The 24,359-nt window shown below is 47.6% G+C and overlaps 1 protein-coding gene across 1 annotated transcript in view; it reads left to right on the top strand.

The window, feature by feature from the left end:
* GALK2 (galactokinase 2) overlaps positions 1-24,359 on the top strand; it is a 1,370,458-nt gene that overhangs the window by 342,613 nt on the left and 1,003,486 nt on the right. The window contains exon 5 of the mRNA XM_086958266.1: positions 19,168-19,314. Coding sequence (XP_086814392.1) covers positions 19,168-19,314 — 147 coding nt within the window. The remainder of the gene's footprint in view (positions 1-19,167; positions 19,315-24,359) is intronic.

Genomic DNA, 24,359 nt, shown 5'->3' with positions numbered 1-24,359 from the left:
AGTACTCTCCGTTCACACTTTGTGAATTAATCCCTCACTCTCCCTTTTGTTATTATGTATTCTCTATATCCCTGATTATCACCCTTCTAATGTTTCTCGGCTTCTCCTCACCGCTTTCTTTTGCACCTGACTGTCGCTGCCTATTGCATTTTCCGTACCTAGTTGTTACTGCCTTTCAGCGTTTCTTTGCGTCAGAAATTTTTATCTATTTTAGCCCTTCTTTGCACTCGACTATCACTGTCTTTAGCGCTTCTCTATACCTATTTTTTGCTGCCTTTAGTTTCGTCGTACTGCATCATTTATAGCTCAGTGTTGCGCAGTGGTACAATACCTCTTTCACGGCCTTACTATCAGGTTTCTGGCCAACGATGAATGAACTTAGCAGTGAAACTTCTGTTCTCGAATGTGATTTTACCTTGGAAAAAACAAGACGAGGCATTTGGTGCCCCATTGCATGTCTGGTATGTGCAGTATTGCCACACAGTTCTCATTTGTGCCAAACGTAATTGTCCCTTCATCTCTGAAGCACAAAGAATACAGTGTATGTTTCCGTACAATTAGGAGTGCCCCTTCCCATATTTTCTGTCACGGGTCATCTGTTCTGGTGTTTAGCCCCACCTATGAAATTCATTTCCATTCGTCTTATCGAGGTGAATGGCCCTACACTGGAAACCCATGTCTGGGGTCCATTTGTTATTAAAGAAGATTGCCCCGGACCCCCTAGGTGTCACCCTGGGACTACAGATGGAAGCAGGAGCAGATGTTTGTTCACTGGTACTGTGACTTTGCTCGAAAGTCTTGGTGCCAAACAGTACTGTGGTGCCCCTTTTGCTCATCCTAGCTAGATCAGTTTGAACATAGCTAGGCTTGGTGAAAATGTACAGTGCTGTTGGATTTGTTTCATAACGGCTCACATTCACAGCTACTCTGTGGGGTTCTGCACTGTTGGGTTATATCTTGGCTGCAGATCTCTGCAGATCTTTGGTGATGTATGGATGCGACCACACCCACAGTAAACAGAGGGTATACAATTGTACAATACACAACTTATGAACAATGCAGGTCTTGGGTATGGGTCCAGGGGAGATGTCTGTAGTCCTCTGGTGATGAGGGATTTGCTGTGGAGGGTTTAAGCCGCACGTCTGAGAGGTGGACCCATGCCTCTCTCCTCTCCGCCTAGAGGGCGGTAGGTGTTGCGAAGATCACTCAGTAAGACCCTTCAAACTTGGCTTGCTTCCATTTCCTCACAAAATTGTGGACATACAATTCCTGCCCAGGTTGAGGTGTTCAATATGGTAGCTTGATGGTGGTGTACCTAGAGTTCCGATGGTTGACCTGTTTGGATAGGAACTTAGCGCACTTGGTTAATTCAGAGAAATATACATGCAAATCGTCTCCTAGTGCCCGAGAGCCCGCCTCAGCGCTTAATTTGGCCCATGTTTTTGGTATTAGGTGTTCCTATCATTCTACCAGTTGCAATTTGGTGTGGTGTAAGATGGTGATTGCTGCTGGGTGTATTCCTTAGTGTGAACAGGGCTAGGGGTATACAATGGAGCCACTTCTTATTAACAATGGCACAGATTGTGCTAAATTTATTTTTTAACAGGCCATTGAGAGAGTCAGCAATGCTGTTGCTTTGGGGTGATATACTGAGGCCAGTTTGTGCGTTATACCTAAAAGGGTGCAGATTTGATTGAACATGGAGCTGACAAAGTACCTTCTGTTGTCTGATCGGATGACGTCTGGTACGCCCACATGGGTATCTTTTTCCTGACAAGAAACATTCCCGCTACCTATGTGTTGCAGTGTATGCAAGGGCTGACTTTTATCCACCTGAAGAATGGGCAAACCACTACAATTGTGTATCGATAGTTGGCACATCGATCATATCGATAAAGTTGATGTGCAATGCCTTAAAGCGTCCCGTTAGTCTGGGCATAGGTGATGACATGACCTTGAGCATAGGCTTGGTTGAGTATAATTGGCAGATGCTATATACGTTTAAATACATGCTTACTGCTTCTGTGAGGTTGGGGATGAACAATTCGATCTACAGCTCCGCTATCATGTTTTCTTTTGCTGTGGGTTTTGGTGACTAAAGTTAGGGCAAAGCCATGTTAACTAGACTCTGCAGCATAATGGATTTCCCTGTGGGTGCGGGTCCGTATATAGGGTCGTGTGTCGTCTTTGTGCAGCCTCTAGCTAACCATCACTCCTTTTCATCAGGTAATGCAGTCTCTTGCAACTCACACAATTATAACTCTGCTGACTGTGTTTAAGGCTTGTCTTGTGGTAGTTCCGTCTCTGATGCTTGCTGTAAAGGAAGTATGAGTCTGTCTTTGATCATTCCATAAGCTGCCCTTTTTGCAAATTCAGCTAAAGCATTCCTCCGAGATATGCCGCTGCCTGTGCTGAGAGGTGGGGGAGGAGAGTCAGCTGCACGGTGCCTTGCAGTGCTTCCGAGGGTGCATAGCTATGAGCTATTACTACCGCTGCCCCATGTGTCTTACACCCATCTCTTGGTCATCGTAGAGGATCTGTAGAAGAATAATGCCTCGCTATCTAGGATGGGATTTTCCTTTGCCTGGCTAATCTCCTCTGGGTGAATGTTGCACAGTCCTTGAGCTCCTCCCCCTTCTGAACCTCGTGGGCAAGGAAGATGGCTGGCTTCACCGGATGGCACCATATTATTTTTAGAGATGGCCTAGAGAGCATTAGTTTGTACCCTGAATCCCGTTGCATAGTCAGTGTGCTCTTGCTCTTTTAAATGACCGCAAACACTGAATGTTGTGCTTTTGTCGACAGCAAATGCCACTGCTGCTAGTGCCTGCTTGCATGGGAAATTACCCTACATTACTGAGTCCAAGAGCCCACTGCAGTACGCAAGTGATTTGTGCTCCATGGGGGTACTTCTGTGTTAGGACGGCTGACTTGCCTGTCGCTGTGGCTTGCCTAGAAGAATTCCTTCTGATGATTGGGTGTTCCTAACATTGGAAAGTGCCTTCATCTCTGTTTGGAGCCTGCGGAAGGCTTCTTGCATCTCAGGCATCCATGCTAGTTCCTCGTGGATGGATTTCCCCATTTTCATGACTTTGAGGAAGGGGGCTACAAGCGTGCTGTAGTCAAAGACCCACTGCTGGACATAGTTGCATAGTACTAAACCTTTTTTCTTTTTGGTGGTGGCATAGCCCTGATAGAATTTGCGTGTTACAGGGTGTTATGCCGACCAGCTGCTGAGATTAGTTGGCCCAAATAACTAAGCTCCTGATGTACATTCTGTAACTTCCCCTTCTCCACTTTGTACCCGCTCTCAACAAATGCAGTCAGGAGGGCTATCATGCCGTGGCGACATAGGTCCTCAAAGGGACTGCATATAAAGATGTTGTCAGGGTGCTGTTCGATTTGAGGCTTGCAAGATCCTTCCTCAGTATTCTAATGAAGATACTGTGGGACTCACAGTACCCGTGCTGTAGTCTCCTGTGTAGCATCTGAACCCCTCAGAAGGTAAACGCAGTCAGGCACGGACTGTCTGGGTGCAGAAGAATGCTAAAGAACACATTCTTTATGTCTATCACAGAGAAATAGCGGATGTCTGTGTGAATGTTTCTTAATATGATGAGACCACAATGTCATTGAGGTGTCACCAGGTGCCAGGTCCCCCTTAATCTTTTTGACCAGAAAGATTGGTGTAGTGCAAGGGTAAACCCATATGTGAAGGACCTGGGTACTGTACATTCACCAGCTTCCTTGAAGAACAGGTACTGGTAAACCCGGGGCCGAAGTGCCCCTTTCTGCAGTGTTATCCTTCTGGGCTCGGCGTTATTGGTGAACCCCATATTATAAGGTCCCTTCGCCCATAGCTGCGATGCTTCTGTCTACATGTCTTTTTTTTCTGCCATGTGGTCAGTACCGCCATGGGCAATAGGCCCCATTCTGCTGTTCCACCCTAATCGTAATTGCATCCCAACGGCCTCAAGGCATAACAGTGCCTCTTCTTAGGATTCCATATCATGGTGACCCTTTCGACGGAACACAAATTCACAGGGGCGCTGAAGCTTTTAACTCAGCTGTTCTGGTGTATTAGCAATGATTGGGAGGATAGCATAAGCTCAGATCAGCGGGTGTCGCTCTTATCGGCCTGGCCATGCAATGTGGGTCAAAGGCATGAGTTCTGACAGGGCAGCCCCAGGGATTGAACAAGTCATTGTTCTGAGAAAAGTAGGGTCATGTTTAGTTTGCCTATGAAGTCTCTTTCCAGGAAATTAGTCGTGGATGAGGGGGGATATAGCAGCTGCCCCTTCACAGGGCTTTCTCCCACATCTAACTCCAGTGGTTTTGTGAAGGGAACCTTCATGACCGTGCCCGAGAACCTCTGTGTGTCCCTGAACTCCTTGGATAGGGGCACAATCCCTTCTCTGAGACATGACTTTATTGCCCCTGTGTTGATTAGGAAGCTGTAGTGTGTGTTATTTAACGTTGGCTCCTCGTTCGACCATCTTTCACTGACACACCGGAAACATGAGCGCGGGGTGTGTCGCCAACTGTATGTGGGACTGGCCCTTATTGGCTCCTTGGGTTGTCTGAGGAACGAAGTAGGAAGTGCGATCCAGTCCCGGCCTTGGCAGTTCTCTGCACTCCTTCCTCTAACCCTGCTATTAAACGCTAAATCCTTTCTGAACCTCTGTGGCGGTACCCCCACCCGGCCTGCCACCTTTTGTGCCACTGCAGCTTCAGCAGCTCTGACGAGGATCGCCTGTTCCCAGCTCAGATTTAACAGTGACTTCCTGTTCCTTGCTCAACTTTCATCTTGTTCTCTCTTTTTTCTGGACTTGCTTTCTTTTCCACCTTGCAAGACATTGCTGCATGTAGGCTGAATTCCAGGTTGGGATTTCAACTCCTGTATCTGATGCGATCCTCTGCCATAGCCATGTCCTCTGGCTTAAACGACCCTCCCCTAGGCCAGGGCCAGCCAAATCAAATCCCCTCCTTAGTCTAGTCTGCTAGCAGGTGGCCGAACGGCAGAGGAAAAGTTTTATCCTTCATCTATCGCTATTTCCTTCTTTGGGGTCAGCATACAAGCGTTATGTTCCCGGACCCGGCAGTGCCTACCCTCATTGTTGGACCATGGGATACTGAGACTCCTTACCTCACCTCCGCTAGTCGTTTCACGGCCCAGAACTGCAATGACTCTCCCTATCACCCGGCTGTGTTCACCTAAACTAATGGGTGTGAATGTATTGCGTGCCGCTGGGGTTTGATGGGCTGTATGCGACAGATGGGGGGGGGGGGTAGAAGTTCAGGCAGCTCTAGCACTGGACTGAGGAGGTGCTGGGATTGCCTTGGCCTGCTGGCCTGTTAGCCTCCCATGCCTGGCTCTAGTATTTCATTGTTCGATGGGGGCCCTCCGCTCCCTTGACCTTCAGATTGGTATAACCTAATGTGGGGATGGCAGGCATCGGGTAGAGCTCCTCCATTCCTGCATACTGTGCGGGGAGGTGCAGACGTCTTAAATGCTGGTTCTGGGATAGGATTACCTGTCTGGGCCTATTCTAAGATGGCCACCAAGTCTAACAGGGCCTCTCTCCTGGCCTTCTTTTGCCCTTCTTATTTGGTCCGACTGTGTGTCCTTATGTGTTCGATTATGTTAATGTCGAAAGTTCCCCCCCTGGTCAGGTGACACATGTGCCTTAGTGTGTTCCTGCCAATCGTGGCAATAGTTGCTACGTTTTTAGGGCTCGTCCTATTAATCCCGCAAGGGATAATAGGACGAGAGTATAGCCGTCAAACCATTGGCCGGATTTTCAAGAGTGCGTGTGCTCATGCACGAGCTTGCCATTTGCTTCCCAGCCTCCTTGCATCAGGCAGCTGGGCCTCAGGCATTCACCCCAGCACGCGCTAATTTAATTTAATTAATCCCTGCTGTTTCACACTTCCATTGTTCAACTGTAACCTTGTCGACTGTGTAGCAACAGCGCCATCTACTGGCTGTAATTCAACTTCATATAAGACGGCTTCAAATACAATTGAAGAAATAATAGAAGAAATAATAAACATCTGGCTGGCTGGCAATCTTCAGCAGCGATCCACATCCTATTTTCTGACTGCTCGCAGATACTCACTGCTCATGACAGGTAGTTCAGCTCTGCACTGCAGTCAGATGGCTGGGACGTACCATCCATGTGAGTGTACCTGGCGCAGGATCTGTGTGATATCCTGTGTGGATTTCCTTGGTGAACCCACACGCTATTTGTGTTCATGCTCCACTCCACTCCACTCTTGGCCATCAGTGTCCATCTTTCTGGACATTTCCTCACCTTCTGCGAACTGCTGGGGCATTCCTGTCTGTTGGGGGTATACCCATGAGGGTCACTCTCTTACCATTGTGATGGCGCTGCTACCCCTGCTCTAGATCCCTCCCTCGTCAGTGTGGGCAGAGCAGTGCTATGATATGTCACGGCCCTTGAGATTCTGATTGCCCCTCCAGCTGTAATTGCCTTAATTAACTTCCCCCACACTGGCTCCTCCTCGCACTCAGCGCAGGCAGCCGTAGCAGCAGGAAACGCTCCACTCTCTGTTCCTGGGCCTTCATTCAGTGACCTGGGTTCATCCTAAAATATTAAGTAAATCTGCCGCCTCTGCTAAAAGTGTGTCTCCGAACACTTGAGCCCACCTGATCCTTTTTCACTTGCCTTTAATAGATTAATCGGCTCTGAGTTCGAACCCGAACAATACAGCTGTTTTTCAAGATACTGGCATTTTAATTCAGCCTTCCCAGTAAGTGCCCCTTTACTCTATGCTGCCTAGCTTTCTCACAGAGACCCCATGCACATGATTTTAATTGGTGCTTTTTCCTTCCTTCCCAGTCTCTATCTCGAACTAACGTGAAGTCTACTGTAGCGCTCCATAGGCTCTTTTCATTTGATGCTTAATCATACCGCAAAAACACAATAGTATGTCTCAGATCTGTTAGTCTCATTGTTATGCGCTGTCCTCCCGCTTCTCTCGTAAATTCCCATCCATCCATCCCCCACTCCATCCATCCATCCCACTCCAATCATCCACCCCACTCCCTTTATCCATCCATCCATCCCCCCACTCCATCTATCCATCCCCCCACTCCATCCATCTATCCCCCCACTCCATCCATCCATCCATCCCACTCCAATCATCCACCCCACTCCCTTTATCCATCCATCCATCCCCCATCGATCCATCCATCCCACTCCATCCATCTATCTCCATCCATCCCACTCCATCCATCCATCCATCCCACTCCATCCATCCATCCCCCCACTCCATCCATCCATCCCCGCACTCCATCCATCCATCCATCCATTCACCCTACTCCATCCAGCCCTCCCCGCCCACACTCCATCCCTCCCCCGCCCCACACTCCATCCCTCCCCCGCACCACACTCCATCCCTCCCCCAGCCCACACTCCATCCCTCCCCCAGCCCACACTCCATCCCTCCCCCAGCCCACACTCCATCCCTCCCCCAGCCCACACTCCATCCCTCCCCCGGCCCACACTCCATCCCTCCCCCAGCCCACACTCCATCCCTCCCCCAGCCCACACTCCATCCCTCGCCCACACTCCATCCCTCGCCCACACTCCATCCCTCGCCCACACTCCATCCCTCGCCCTCTTGCCCTGCCTCTATCTCTCACCCTCCCTCTATCTATCTTTCGCCCTCCCTCTTTCTATCTATCGCCCTCACTATCTATCGCATCACCACAGCATCACTCAGGGGCATCACAACATCACTATGCGCTACCAGAGCATCACTGAACGCTACTGCATCACTCGTCGCCGCCACAACATCATTCAGAGCCACCACAGCATCAATCTGTGCAACCATTCAACAACAACTGATTCAAATATGTTCTCTCAATGTTTCAAACTTTATTACAAATGTCACAAAAAAATGTTAATATTTCACTTCTGTTCTTGTATTTTCATCACAATAAAATACACTAAACATAATCTTCCAAAAAGTTATTTGCAAAAGTTTAAGCTATTGCCATTATAAATTACTATAACTTTTATTTAAGTATTAAATATTGAAAAAAACATCCCATTGTTATTTTTAATATTAATACATCTAAGTCATGTAAATACAACACATATTGCATTACAAATGCTATAGGTGTCACGTTTGCAAAAGTTAACACTATTGGCATTGTAAATGACAAAGTTATTATTTCGCTATTTTCAAAACAAATACGTAAATAAAAAATTTGTCATTTACAATACTAATACCTCTAACTTTACTAATGCGAGCCCTATTGCACTGCAAATGCTTGTTAACCGGTGTGGGGAACCTAGTTTGCATATGCTTTATCAGCGACATCATGATCAGCTGGGAACCTTTTAAAGAGACTCATCCACTCTAGCCTATCACTATAAAGTCATCTTAAGTTCTACTCTGGTTGTGGGGAAATAAATACATTGGAATTGCTGGATATAACTACTTCTACAAGCTCAATGTTGTGTACAGATGCATCAGGATAAACATTTCACAAACACAAATAACAATGCATATGAAAGGTCAAAACCTGAAAAAGTGTAATTCTTTGTTCAAATGTGTGAATTAGCAGCAAATTAACAGACTGTATTTAGATATGGAATAACAATTGTGAGAAGTAGCAAAGCCTTCATAAGCACATTGAGTCATTGACAAAACATGACCTCAAAGACAAAAAACAGTTGCAATAATTTACCAGCACCACAACATGAAGAATGCACCAATCAAAAACCACAATGAAGATAAAGAGAGAAAAAGCGAACAGAGAAAAAAATACATTAGCCCACTAGCGCATTGTGACTGATGGCTGGGGAGGCTCTGCTCAGTACACAGGACTAAGTGAGCACAATAGCCTGTCCGTATCAGCTCCGTGATAAAGATAACAATTTATGTAGAAAAGAGAAACAACTCGACAACCACCAACCCTTCTTGGACAAAATACACTTAATCCCCAAGGTCCAAATTTTCCGTAACGTCTGAATTACACCCTACATCACACCCAGGGGTCATGTGTAACATCTGTGTAACGCTCAGCGGTCCAAGCGAACAAAACCTCTCACATTCTTTCAGATAACAACAGTGTTACGAAACTGGTAGCAATGCGAAAACCCTTTTAGACTAAAAAATATGATTGAGGTGCTGCATCTATATAACACCCATGGCCCATGCGTAACTTCCGTGTCACGATGTGAGTGTCCAAGCGGTTAGGCCTGACTATCGAAAAAAGGTGACCTCTGTGGGAATGCCTCCTAAAACAGCCATTGGTGCATTGGAGGAATGTTTTGCTGAAGGAGCACCTGTATTTCTCATAACAAGTAACGGTACACAGTTGACATCTAATTTTGGGATTAAACACACTCGTACATCCCTTTACAACCCCCGGGGAAATGGTGAGGCAGTGCGTGCCAACAGATTGGTTAAGTGTTCAATCTAAATGACACTGTCAAATCATTGTGTTGTAAGGAGGATGGTGAGTGACATGGTGTGAGTGTACCCTACCGCTGTTCATAGTGTCACGCAGAAAGGCCCATTTCAAGAGATGCATGGATGCTTACCTGGTACTAAATTTGTCCCTGAATGATTGAAAGATTGGATAGTTTCAGGAGGCAAGGGGACAACTGTGAGCATGGAGAGAAAGGAGTGTAAATTTGAGATTGGTGACTGGTGACTGAGTGAAAATAAAACCAGGAAGGACACAGAGTGGTCTTTCCAAGATCGATGATCCGTTTCAGGTAGAAAAAGTCAGTAGGTTGTTTGTGATTCTTGGAGTGGAGAAAGTGCAATTTGGGAAACATGGAATTTTATCAAAAGGGAGCAATATGCGTAAGAAGGGATGAATGATGTTCAGGGGGTGATGTTGATGAGTGTCAATGAATTATGTCGCACAAGTAGTTAATTATCCACAGATGCTAATGCAAGCAGTGATGAAGAAGGATCTAGTGCTATCAGAGAAAGTAGGGATCGCAGACCTCCTCCTTATCTCATTGATTATTTGAGATCATAAACGTAGATTTTATTTCAAATTTTTGGGTGAGATCAATTTTTTTCGATAATCATCTTTATTGACTTTTTAAACAGGTAAAACCAGCAGTAATTAGAGGCAAAAGTATACAGCCATTATATGACCTCATTGTATTACCATACAGTGAATGCAGCTGGAAAGCATAATTACAGAGTAGGACAGAGTAAAGTCTTGCACCGAGCTCACAGTTAAGCAAGTGTATTGTTAACTGTCTAGTACCTCCATTTGCCCCAGATTTTACAATATTTCGCTGGGCACCCCCTGGCGAAATATTAGGTCTCTCTTAAGCCGGGCACTAGCCCCCCCCCCCCCCCCCTGCGCCATTTTGCAATGGTAGGTGTGGCAGGGTTCAACCAATTAGCCGCAATGTCCCTCTTGGCTACCATCATGGCTGTGTTCAGGAATAACTTGTTGGCTCTAGACGCGTCCAACCCTTCCATGACTCCCAGGGGCAAATTTAATGGCTTATTTGGGACCTCTCATCCCAGAACCTCTGTGAGCTCCTTCTCTATGGAGTCCCAGTATTGTGTAATGATGGGCCAGAGCCATATCATGTGGAAGAAATCTGCTTGGTGTTGGTTGCAGCGTGCACATGATGCATCTGGTCTTAGCCTTGCGCTGTGAAGGCGTTTTGGTGCTAGATATGCAGTATGTAGGTAGTACAGTTGCACCAGACGGAGTCTCCAGAAATGGTGATTGTTTTGGGTGCCACCAGTGCCTCTCTCCAGTCCTCTTCCTCCAGAGACCCTATCCATCCCTCCCACTGGTCCCTGAGTAGGTTTAATGTATTGGGAGTATTGTTTCTTAAGGATCGGTAGATTCGGGAGACCCCTCCCTACCCCAAGTTGCCGGTCATGATTTGTGCCTCGGGTTGACTGTATTCCGGCAGTTAAGTGCCATTTGGTATGCAGGTACCTGTAAAACTGGGAGGAGTGTAAGGAATACCTGGTGTGTAGGTCTTGAAAGGATCGCATGTGATCACCTCCCCAAACGTTCTCGAGTTGTGAAGGGACAATAAGATCCCAAGTCCTGAATCCTTCTAGACTGCTAACCTTCTGGAGCCAGGAGCCCTGCCAGAGCGGCATGTATTGTGTCAGCTATTTGACCATCGGGTATGACGCAGAGAAGCGCTCCAGGCCAGGAGAACCCCTTGTGTCACTATGGGCAAAGATCTAGAGATAGCTCCTTCGTACATCATCTCTTGGATGCTAGGTAGGCCCAGGGTACTCAGTTTCACCCTGTATGCCGGGTCCGGCCAGCCGCCATTGAACCAGTCCTGTATGATGAGCAGTTAGGTAGCTAAGTAGTACAGGTATAGGTTGTCAAGCCCATTCCCTCGTTAAAGGGTGGAATCCGGCATTGGGGCAGGGCCAGGCAAGATCTCAGACCTCCCCAAAGGAATTTGGTGGTCAGGCTGTTCAACTCTTTAAACCAGGTTTGCGGAAAAAGGAAGGGTGTATTTTGAATGACGTATAAAAACCTGGGCAGTATCATCATTTTGCACAGTGCTATTCTTCCCAGAGGGTTTAGTGGTAGAGTCTGCCATCTGTGGAGGTCAGCACAGGCATTTTTCACCAGTGTGGTCACGTTAAGCGACCACGGAAGGTCAGGAAGCAGGGCGACCCAGATTCTGAGGTATTTAAAGGACTGCCTCCTAATAGGTATTGTGGATTGCCACTCAAAGCAGTCTATTAAGATGTGGAGAGGAACTAGGGTGGACTTGGTGGGATTTAAGCGCAGGCCTGCCCAAAGAGGTGCAATGATCCGGTCATCAGATCGTATGAGGCAGGCCAATGGATCCATCGCTAAGTCGAATAGGAGCAGTGAGAGGGGGGCATCGCTGTCTCATCCCTCTCCTTATGGGAAACGGCCCGACAACGCCCTGTTGACAAGTACACGTGCCTGCGGTCTGGGGTATATTACCTTAACTAGATTGCGGTAGTGTTGCTCCAGTCCCGACTCAGCCAGTACATCCTCCAGGTACCGCCTGTCTACGGAATCAAAAGCTTTCTCACAGTCGATGAGAAGTGCTAAGTAAGGGGTCAGTGACAGGTGGTTCGCTAGAGCACTGTCTCCTATGGTGCCTCCCAGGGCTATGAAGCAACCCAGGGGATCACTAGTGGCTTGGGTCCGTACAAATGGAAGATTGCGCCATATGAGGATTGCCACGCCTCTTGACCCACGATTGAACCCTGAGTGCCCAACCCCGTCATAACCGTATTGCACGAGGAAAAGGGAAAATATTGGCTATTAGATGGGTTTCTTGGAGTAGTAGTATGTCGGCTGCTTGGTGTTGTGTGTATCGCAGGACCGCTGTCCTTTTGACTCTATCTAACAGCCCATTGACGTTCCATGATACTATACGAAGTAGTTCCCTGCCTTTATGGGTGTGTGTCATGGGGGGCAACAATTTAGAAAGTGTCCATGAAATGGGTGCTGAGCGCGGGTGTGGTACTCTCCTTGCATGCTGTGGAACTATAGGTACATCGCTGCAGCTTGGGTTTTATGTGCAAGTGTCATATTTCTGAAGAAGAGTGCTGGTGTGACATACAAGGTAGTAACGAAAAACCGGGACAACTGTCCCTCCTCCCTTCCATAACCCCCCACCCTATACTTCTGGAACTGAAGCATCTGTCGACCCTAACAAACAAAAGGTTCGATGCCAAACAAACATTTGGGTGTGGAGATTCGTGGAGGACCCCTCCTCACATAAGGATATTCTTATTGATGCAATCATAAGAACTAGAGTTGTGATGGGCATGGCTACCAAAGGTGAGCGAAGTCTTATGTATCAGGCAGTCCGCTGCAGAAGCAGTTTAGCACTCTAGGAGAGCTGGACTCTGAGAAAGGTCAGTGTCTGCCAAGTCTGTTGGAGAGGATCGGGGCAAAGCTTCCCCAGGATCTAAGTGGCCCGTGGAACCAGTGTCTTGAGAGGTAGGAGCAGCACAGGGGCTCTCGAGTTTGTGATTGCAGCTGAGGACCCGAGGGTGACTCTGATTTTGCTAGGGGTGGTCCTTGCCCCTTGCATGAGTGGGTGCGTTTATTGTGTGACGTGGGTGACCCCACTCTGGCGTCCCCGGTGCGGGTCTTGGAGGATCAGTCCAGGGTGTTTAGTCTCTGAGGGCGCTCTTCCGTCAGCTATGTCCAGGTCTCCTCGGGGAATTCCCAGAAAAGGGTTTTATTCTGATCCACCACATGGAGGCGGGCAGGAAAAAGAAGCCTGTATTGGAGGTCCAGGGCACGGAGCGTCTGATTAATCTCCACAAATGAACGTCTTTGACTTTGGACCTCCCGTGTGTGGTCGGGGAAAATCATTTTTGGTTGACCCTGGTACATGAGGGATTTTTGCTTGCATGTTTCGGCGAGGATGGAGTCTTGATCCTTAAAATTGAGGAACCAGGTTTTTATCGGCCAGTGCGGTGCCCCCGGCGGAGGTTCCAGAGCCAGAGACCGGTGGGCCTGATCGATCGCGAACCACGGGGAGAGGGAGTTCTTGGGCATCCATGAATGTATCCAGTGCTCAATGAAGTTGCTCATTTGTCCCTGCACAGAGCCCTCCAAAAATCACACCAGGCGGAGGTTGGTGCGCCTCAAACTGTTTTTGGCATCCTCCACTTGCTTATGCAGTTCTTTAGTGTGGGTCTGTAGACATGCGACTTGATCTTTCAACTGGTTGAAGTCATCCTCCACTGTGGAGATAAGGGATTCGGTTTCTTTGATCTGGGCTGTCGCAATACGGAGATCATGCTGTTTGAGGGCCATGTTGACGCGGACTTCACTAATTTTACTCTCCACCGATGTGTGCGAGTGCTGATTGCTTGAAGGATGGTGGGGGCATTCTTTTCTGTAAGGCCGCTCACCGCCCCAGTCTCTGCGGTCGTGTATTGGTCCATTATGGTCTGCGCTGTGAAGGGGCTTCGGCCGTCAGTCTCTCCCCATTGCAGCTGGTCTGTAATTGCTCCTCAGGCGACCTTCTCTGGAGACTAGTGTCTCCAGCTGTTCCCAGCATGATCAGAGGTGAGGAAAGCGCCACAGGTCGCAGAACCTCGGGGGAAGCAGGAGAGATAAACTGGCCCTGTGATCAGGGGACAATCTCCACGTGGAAGCAAGCGACAGGAGGATGCAGAAAAGCTGATATTCACCTGGGCCCGGCAGCTCCCATCTCACCACTGCACGTTGCCACTGTCGATCGCTCCGCAGGCAAGCAGCCAATAATTACTGCCCCAGTGTGCTCAGAGGGGGCCTGATCGGTCAGTCACCCCCGCTCGCTGCCGCCACTCACTTTTGTCAGACCATGAGAGGTCCAGGGACCAGGCGTTCTCCGTGAGATAGAGGGTCCACAGGTCTCATTAGGCCACCCTATGCCCTCCAGATCAGCGAAGGGGAGAGACCCAACCCACGGGTCCCATCCTGTCCGAAATGGCAGTCGAACCCCAAGCTTGGCTATTCCCAACTGACAGGTGGTCGCCCCCAGCCCAGGGCGCTCAAGGTCTCAATTGAGTATTCGCCCCACACCGGGGGACTGGAGCCTAGAACCAAGGCCGCGCCTCACATCAGTGATCTCTAGTGACAGATGGGGGACCCCCAGTAAGCCCCCAGTAAGTACGTCGAAGCTCGCAGGCCGGCCCAGGGTCACACCGATGATGCACTGGGGTCCCTAGGCTGGTGAGCCCCTGGCGCAGAACTTAATCAATTGTGGTGCCTGCTCACCTTCCTTGCTGCGCAGATGTGGGCAGATGTGAATCCGTCCAGGGGGGTCCTTTCCTTCTGCAGCAGTTGGGTTCATTCGAAGCACCAATCTCTCCTGGCTGACTTGCCATAATGTTGTTCAAATGTGATTTTACCTTGAAGAACCAAAGACAAGAGGCGTTTGGCGAAACAGGAACAATTGGTTTAATCAAATTCTTCGGCCAGGAGAACAATTACACAGCCTGGGTCTGAGGACTGTCTCAAAGTACACTCAACCTGAGCGCCATTAAATACATTTCTTGGCGCATCATAAAACTATTCAGAGATCATTTTTAGGAAGAGGAATGCCGGCTAAGTCATGGAGTCCTAAAATACTCCTACCTAATAACAAATACAGGTGGATCTCGACCTTGCATGGACCCAATGAGGGCCAGTGTGTAATGGGTCCAGATGTCTGGCATAAGGAGTCCATGATTGCTGTGTCCTGCTTGGCTGAGTGTTTCTAACTTCATTATGGCATCTAACTTTATGGTGTGTTGGGAATTTGCGCACCCCTCTGGCCATGTGTGCTTTATTTGGGCCATTCTCCCCAGCTCATTGTGGTGTCGCTGCTGATGTGCGAGATTGAACTGGGTTTTTCCTGTTCACACCTTGGTTCTGCTGACTGTGTGCCACCCCACCTGTGATCTTTCAATCAGTTGCCTCAGGCCTAGGTCGCAAGGCCTGCCTGACCACTTATATCTGACTGTGGGTTGATGGAAAGGCCATAAAGGGTGATTTTGACAATAGTGATGCAATTTCGTTTTTATACACACATATATCATTGCTTGCAAATACTTTTTCAATATTCTCACCTCCATTATCTTCAAATCTTTCACACTGGCATGGGTGGCGCTTTGTCTCCACGTATGACAAATGTTGATCTTCACTTCAACTGAGGCACGTGAGGCATGCACAAGCAGTTTGCATGACCACAACAAACTCTCAGGGAAAGCACTGCTGTTCTTCAAGTTACGTATCCCACCCTTGTCGCGAGTTGTATCATTCTCCCCAGACTTGGTACTCACAAATGTGTATGCCACACACAGAGCTAGGTATTGCACGTCTTTATTCTGCTTCATGTAACTGCAAACTCCACATTCTAAACATCCACTCTAGTCCTCACTCCCAAACACTTATCTCATAATTCTACAGAGTCCATCTGGAACCAAAAGGATCCTGTCATCTCTAACTCGCAAGATACTACACAAGTTTTGGCAGACCACGCTCTCTGCGATTACCTTTAAATACAAATAAATATTTTGTAGGAAAGCAGACCGATATCAACAGGGAAGCTGTTAAAAATATGTTGTTTTTTTTGTAAAGATTGTTGAGAGCTGGCAGTGGTCCTCTACACAACTGCCTATTCCCACTACCGTGTTTTTTTACTTTCACAGAGCGGAAGTGGTCTCTATTTGTTACTATCTCATCTTAGAGGTCGGTAACTTTCAATCCTAAACCACTGATGCATATCGCTAGATCACTACTTGGAATGGATACCTAAACATGCCCGTTCCAAATAAAGATTTGTTCTCCATTGAAAGTTTACTGACCCCTAAATTGGGGTTAGTACGTTGGGAAAACATTTTTGGCGTTGCAAGATCTGATTCGGAGTGTTTATCATAAAATCTTGCCCCACCTTCTGTTACTCAATTCAGTAGAGAGGGAGTTCTGTGCTTTTGAAAGCTCACCTTCCATCTATGTGTTTCTGAATTTCAGTGTCAATAACTAGATTTGTTTTTAAGAATATACAGATCTCAAGTGCAGATAAATGTTTAGTTTTCTACTAAGGACATACAGCCTATTTCCACATGCTGAGACACTGTACAAGAATCTGCAAACAGGATCCTTGGCCTGACCAGAAGCCAATAGTGTGTGTGTAAGGCAGGGGACACATAGGCTGTACATCCTCAGGTGAATTCTGATATCGACATAGTTCACTACTCAGGAATACAGGGCCCCCTTTCTGATGCACTGTACAAAAGATTTTAAACAAGATGCTTGGACTGATCAGGAGCCATGGATTTGGAAGGGTGGAAAAAGAGATATGTGTACATGAACCAGTGACTTCAGCTTAACTTCTGCCACCTTTGCGGGTACCGCGCCAAACCCAAACATGCTTCCATCCATTCTGGAAAGAATGGCTTGATAAACTGACAAAACCTTCTGAGGTAACCTTAGTAAATGACAAATGTTTATAGTATTGAATGTCCAGAGCAATAACTTGATTAACAAAATACAATTTTAAGGTTGTGTCTTAATTTGAGGACATCATTGTTGATTACTGTTAGACCTGTCAGCCTTATAGTGGTCTTCCTTAAAACACTTTCACTTATTACTCCATTTTTGCTGATCCCATTTTTGTTGTTCTTAGGACTCTGTGCACTATACCACTACTAACCAGTGCTAAAGTGCATATGGTCCCTCCTATAAACGTGGTGAATTTGGGTTACACCCATTTGGCACATTTGAATTTACTTGCATGTCCCTAGTAAAGTGATACATGTACTCAGGCATGCAAGTTAAATGCTACTAGTGGACTTGCTGCACTCATTGTTCCATCCACTTAAGTAGCATATCTCAGACTTGCCATTGCTGCTTGGGTGTGCATTTTAACTCCCATTTCTACCTGGCAGAATAAACCTTTTGCCAGGCCTAAACCTTCATTTTTAGTATATATAAGCCACCCACAGTGGTAGACCCAAAACAGCCAGTAGAGCAGGTGGCAGCGTATTTAACAAGTTGAACATACACTTTTACCTTTTACATGTCCTGGTAGTGAAAAATTCTCAAACTTGTTTTTCACTACTGCAAAGCCTACCCCTCCCAAAGGATAATATTGGGTTAATTTATGACATCTAATAAGTGCTAACTTTCAATTGGGAACAGGTAGGAATGTTGAGTTTGGTGTCTAAAGAATTGTAATTTAAAACTCTCTTTAATTGTAAAGTTGTATTTAGAGTCAAAATTCTGAAAATGATTTTAGAAAGTTGGCTTTTTCCTGTCCCAACCATTTGGTTCCTGCAGCCTCTTTCCAGGGTCCCATGACTAGGTGTAGCTGGCAGTTGTTCTTTGTATATTGCTCTTAGTGAGACAACGGAGCATAGGATTTGGTAGGATGGGCCGTCTCTGACTTGATGAGAGGATCTGTTACCTACTGTACTTCCACATGACAAAGGCTGTGCCTGAGCTAACTCACAAGGGGTTTGACACTAGTTTATTGTGATTTTAGACAAGCTGAGGCCAGGGCAGGAGGGCCGGAAATTCCAAACATCTTCGGGGTGGAACCCTCCAGAACTTTCTCCTACTTCAAAATGGGACCCAGGTATAAATATCAGACAGTCTGGCTCAACTCTTCAGTACATCTCTGGACCTGTGGAAGACTCAGAAATACTGCTCTGCCAGAAGGACTACCACTCCTGAGTAAGGACTGGACCTGCAGCTTGATCCCAGGACCATCAGAGTGACTCCAAGGGCTAGTTGGCTGGCCTGCTGATTAGAACTTTAGGGACAGAAAAGAATCCCAATCATCTTGAACCCAGCACCTGGACTTTACTTGCTGTGAGTCTTGCCCTTCAAGAGGTGCCAACCCAGTCCTGGACCCTTGGAACTGGGCCTTAAGGTGCTCCGCAATCCCAGCTGTGGTTCCATGGGCAGAACCGCCATAGTGCGATGCCATTTGTCTCCGCTCTGCTTTAGATATGCCACTGTGCGACGCACCCCTGACGCAGGCTTTCGCTTAGCAAGCCCCTCGTTGTTGGCTTCTTCGACGATGATGCAGGACATTGCATCGCAGCCTTCCAGCTCCTCTGAACCACTGCTGCGCAACGTATACTCAACCTGGGATCTCGCAGTGCACCCCAACCAGGGTTCAAGGTACTTTGTTCAGTGGGCCTAACCTGGTCCCTGCATCCTGCTTGTGCTCCATCGCGGTTGGCCTTAACTTGTTACTTTGTCCCAGTCCATTGCAACTAGATAACCAAAGTTGCTATTTTCTGTTTTTAGCCCCTGTTTTTACTTAAACCTTTAAATTGTATATCTCCAGTTCTACTCATTGGATTTTTGTTGTTTTGGTGTCAAATTATTTATTAAATGTTACTCTTTTTTTTAAAATTCATGTAGGATTTTTCTTAAGTTGTGTGCTCACTTCATTACTGTTTGAAATGCTGCATAAATACTTTATACATTGCCTCTAAGTTAAGCTTGCCTTCTCTTGCCAAGCTACCTTACGGTTGAGCACAGGTTCTTTTGAGATTTGCTTGTGACTTCACCCTGCCCGAAATCTGCTTGATGTATTTGTGTTTTTTCCTGTTCATTTTCTCAGATGCTATGTAGCCAAAGCACTGTGAAATATGTTTTATTTACATATTTGTACGTTATGTCGCCCATAGGACCATTTCAACTTTAAAAAGCCAACTGGAATGAACTGTCTGGTAGATGGAACCATTCCACCCAGTTCTGGTCTATCCAGCTCGAGTGCTTTGGTGTGCTGTGCAGGACTAGTAACACTCACTTCTTATGGAATTACCCTTTCAAAGGTAAGTACTGAAAAGATAAAAATGGTACACTGCTCCATACCAGCCGTCTTCTGTTCACTATTGCAAAGCATGTTCATGTTCCATTCACTTACAAAGAGCTGTCATCAGATAGTAAACGTGTTACGCAAGTAATATGACCTAAGTGCTGTGTCGTAAAAATGTGCTGGCTTGCTTCACTATCGTCTTATGTTTGCTATTACCCAGACTGTGCTCTATAATTCATAGTATATTTTCTCGGACTTGCTTGCACGCTCCACTCAATCAATGGTTCTGTATAATGGGGTTCTCTGGATTCTTTTTATTTTTGAATATTCACTTTCCTTTCAATGGTCAGTAGTAAACAGTTAAAAAAATTAAACAATAAAGGTGAAAAGAAGGAAAGCATATCTGTGCTGTTAATGTTCAAACTATACATAGCTTTGCCTTTCCCCAAGTGCACATTCCTTACTGTAACATGAAAGGCAATGTTGTAGAATTTTGTGTAGCCAGTGTGTCCAAACTGACCACTGATATCCTTATGGTCTCTTCCTAAAAACATTTACCCCCCTTGTTTACAATCAAAGACACTTTAATGTGCTTGAATTTGCACAATGTGCTAACTTTATAGATCCGATTTTATATGTCACCCACATTCCAGTCAGCAAATAAAATGTAATACCACTTTGAAACAGTTAGTGCCTCATTTGGAGTTTGGTGAACAGAATGCTTCTATTCTATTCACCAATCAATCAATCAATCAATCAATCAATCATCACATTTGTAACGCGCGCTACACACCTGTGAGGGTCTCAAGGCGCTGGGGGGAAAGAGGGGGGAGCTGCTACTGATGGAAGAGCCAGGTCTTGAGAAGTCTTCTGAAGGCCAGCAGGTCCTGGGTCTGTCGTAGGCCGGTAGAGAGAGTGTTTCAAGTTTTGGCGGCAAGGTAGGAGATGGATCTGCCGCCGGCAGTGGTTTTTCGGGTGCGTGGAACTGTGGCGAGGGTGAGGTTGGCAGAGCGGAGGCTGCGGGTGGAGGTGTAGAAGCAGAGTCGGTCATTGAGGTATGCTGGCCGGCATTGTGTAGGGCTTTGTGTGCGTGGATGAGGAGTTTGAAGGTGATCCTCTTGTTGACGGGGAGCCAGTGCAGGCCTCTCAGGTGGGGTGTGATGTGGCTTCGTCGGGGGACGTCGAGGATCAACCGTGCCGAGGTGTTTTGGATGCGTTGCAGCCATTTCAGGAGCTTTGTTGTTGTTCCTGCGTAGAGGGCATTCCCGTAGTCCAGTCTTCTGGTGACGAGAGCCTGGGTGACGGTTCTTCTCGTGTCGGAGGGGATCCACTTGAAGATCCTGCAGATCATTCGGAGAGTGTGGAAGCAGGAGGCAGAGACGGCGTTGACCTGCCTGGTTATGGAGAGGGAGGAGTCGAGGATGACCCCCAGGTTGCGTGCGTGGTCGGTGGGTTCTGGGGCTGTTCCTAGCGATGTTGGCCACCAGGAGTTGTCCCAGGCTGAGAGGGTTGAGCCGAGGATGAGGACCTCCGTCTTGTCTGAATTCAGCTTCAGTCTGCTGTCCTTCATCCATTCGGCGACGGCCTTCATTCCTCTGTGGAGGTTGGCTTTAGCGGTGTGGGGGTCTTCGGTGAGGGAGATGATCAGCTGAGTATCGTCGGCGTAGGAGATGATGTTGAGGCTATGTTGTCGTGCGACTTGGGCGAGTGGTGCCATGTAGATATTGAACAGCGTCGGGCTGAGGGATGATCCCTGGGGAACGCCGCAGATGATCTCGGTGGCCTTGGAGCGGAAGGGTGGGAGGCGGATGCTCTGGGTTCTGCCAGAGAGGAAGGATGTGGTCCAGGCTAGGGCCTTCTCTCGGATTCCGGCGTCGTGGAGGCGTGCTGTTAGGGTGCGGTGGCAGACTGTGTCGAAGGCTGCTGATAGTTCCAGAAGGATGAGGCGGCTGTTTCTCCCTTGTCCATAAGGATCCTGATGTCGTCGCTGGCGGCGATGAGGGTAGTCTCGGTGCTGTGGTTGCTGCGGAAGCCGGACGGGGATGGGTCCAGGATGTTGTTGTCTTCGAGGTAGCGGGTCAGCTGCCTGTTGACGATCTTCTCTGTGACTTTCGCCGGGAAAGAGGGCAGGGAGATGGGCCGGAAGTTTTTGAGGTCGTTGGGGTCCGCTTTGGATTTCTTCAATAGGGCGTTGATTTCTGGGTGCTTCCAGCTCTCTGGGAAGGTTGCTGTCTCGAAGGAGATGTTGATAGTTTTCCGGAGATGTGGTGCGATGGTGGTGCTGACTTTGTTGAAAACGTGGTGGGGGCATGGGTCATATGGGGACCCGGAGTGGATGGAGTTCATGGTCTTGAGGGTGTCTTCGTCTCTGACATAGGACCAGGTGGTCAGGCGGATGGTGTGCGTGGTGGTCGCAGGAGTGGTGGTCTCGGCGGTGGAGGTGGGGATGGTGGTGTTGAGGCTGTTGCGGATGTCGTGGAAGCTGTCGTGGACGTCGGTGATATTGCGGTGAAAGAAGGTGGCCAGTGAGTCGCACAGGTCTTGTGATGGTGGAATGTCGTTGGTGTGGGAGCTAGGGTTGGAGAGTTCTTTCACGATGTTGAAGATCTCTTTGCTATTGTGTGCGTTGCTGTCTAGGCGGTCCTTGAAGGCGGTCCTCTTGGCGGTCCTGATGAGTTGGTGGTGTCTGCGGGTGGCGTTCTTGTGGGCTGTGTGGCTGGCTGGTGTTCGGTCGTGGAGCCAGCTCTTCTCCAGCTTCCTACAGGTGTGCTTGGAGGTCCGGAGGTCTTCGGTGAACCAGGCGGGTTTCCTGTTAGTGTGATTGGTGGCGTAGGTCTTGAGTGGGGCGAGGGTGTTTGCACAGTCGTTGATCCACTGTTTGAGGTTGAAGGCGGCGGTGTTGGGGTCGGTGGGGTCGGCGGGTGGTTCTAGAGCGAGGGCGGTGGTCAGTTCATCCTTGGTGACCTTGCCCCAGCATCGGCGTGGTATTTGTTGGGTGCGGTGGTGTGTGGTGGGTTTCCTGAAGGTGAAGTGGACGCATCTGTGGTCTGTCCAGTGGGGTTCGGTGGAGTGGTTGAAGGAGACGTGGGGACTTGTGGAGAAGATGGGGTCCAGTGTGTGTCCAGCGGCGTGGGTGGGTGTCGACACAAGCTGTTTGAGTCCAGGTTGGCGAGGTTGTCGATCAGGGCGGTGGAATTGGTGTTGTTGTTGTTCTCGAGGTGGAAGTTCAGGTCCCCGAGGAGGATGTAGTCCGTGGAGACGAGGGCGTGGGTGCTGATGGGGTCGGCGACGGAGTCGCTGAACTGTGGCCGCGGTCTGTAGACGAGTGTTCCTCTGAGGGTGGTGTTGGGGTCACTGGTTTTATAAAGTGCATGGCTACCTGAAAACAGACTTCCCAGCGCTATCAAAGAAGTTGGGAAAAGAACATGAAGATTGAAATAATTAAAAAAATAAGTGAAAAAAAGGTCTTGACTTTTTTCCTGAAAATCATGACATTGATTGTCCTCCATCCTAAGGCTAATGGGCAAAGCGTTCCAGAGCTTCGGTGCAAGGTATGTTAAAGACTGAGCTCCACTTCTAGCTCTCTTAATACTTGTGACATGAAGCAGCTCAAGATTATTTGCCGTATGGTCCCTGTTAGCCCCATAGACAGTGGCCAATCGCTGAAGAACAAGATGACTTCTATTGTGCTTTTCCCGATGAATAATGCATAATGCCTTGAATTGTACCCTTCAGCTTATAGGCAGCTAAGTGAAGAGGTTTGTGTTCCACGCCTACTGAATGTATTTTCGGAATACCTAGCAAAATCTGAGCAGCAGCATTCTAGATAGTCTGCAGTTTTTTTAGTCACTGATTGTGGACTACCTAAATACAGTGAATTGCCATGGTCAAGACGGGACAGAGTCAGGCCTTGATTCACAACTTTACGTGCCTCTATCGCGTGCCATTTCAGCCCCTTTCTCATTGCTTTCAAGAGGCCAACACTGCTCCCAGCCACCTTTTTTGCTTGGGAGGCAATAGTTAGCTGATTGTCAAGGATCACCCCTAGGCTTTTTATTTCTGATTTGGGGATAGGACGTTCCCCTAGAGGAGATGGTCAGATGAAATAATCCCAAATTATTGGATTATTCCCTAGTACCAACACCTCAGTTATTTCGCCGTTCATATTCAAGCAACTGACTGGCATCCACTCAGACACCTTTTCTAGACAGCTATTAAGTCTCACGGTAATGATGTCCATGTTTGGTCCTAATGTGACAATCAGCTGGGTATTGTCTGCATACCATCTTCAGGCCAGAAGAACAGATTTTGTCTGACAATAGACGGAGATAAATGTTGAAAAGTGTAGGGTTTAAATACGTGCCCTGCGTAACTTTGAACCTCACAAAAGTTGTAGGGAGTATGCTTGCAATAAGTCAATCCACTAGCAATCTCTTGGTGTAGCATTTCACAAATCAGTCTTAAACCTTCTCCAATAGGAACTGTCCAGCCAAAACTGTCATTAACCTTTTAGATTTATGTTGGGGTTGTGGTTTAACATCCACTCTTTATTAGTCAATATATTTAAAGACGTTTTATCTACATGTCTTCCATTTCATCGTAATGAGAGTTGTGCTTTCTTTGTGGCGGTGGCCCATTGTCAACTTGGGGGTCAAAGAAACTTCTGAAACAAGCCAAGCAGTAGTTCAGTTTGGCAAGAACTAAAGACGTTACCACAGTTTTCCTGCTATCTGATGGAATAAAAGGTAGGGTTTTCTTAATCACCTTAAGTAGAAAGAAGCTAGATGAGGAGACTGCATTGACGTGTGCCTCAAAGTTCAGTGTCTCATCAGTAATCACTCCTAGACTTTTTGATTTGGGAGCTGGAGTAGGTACTGCCCCAATTCATCTGGCCAACAGATCTATGACCAGCTTGGGGAGTAGTTATCGAAGAGGACTACTTCAGTTTTTCCTGAGTTCAGCTGGAGGCAGTGTGAGCTCATCCATGAGCTGACTGCCCGCAATCCCTAAATCTTTTAACCAGCAGCATACTGTTTTTGTGGACGGACAAGATTTGAGTGT

The sequence above is a fragment of the Lissotriton vulgaris genome, chromosome 2_1, assembly GCF_964263255.1.
Source record: "Lissotriton vulgaris chromosome 2_1, aLisVul1.2, whole genome shotgun sequence".
Classification (NCBI taxonomy): domain Eukaryota; kingdom Metazoa; phylum Chordata; class Amphibia; order Caudata; family Salamandridae; genus Lissotriton; species Lissotriton vulgaris.
Note: the sequence above shows the minus strand (reverse complement) of the source record. Positions and strands in the feature narration are given on the sequence as shown.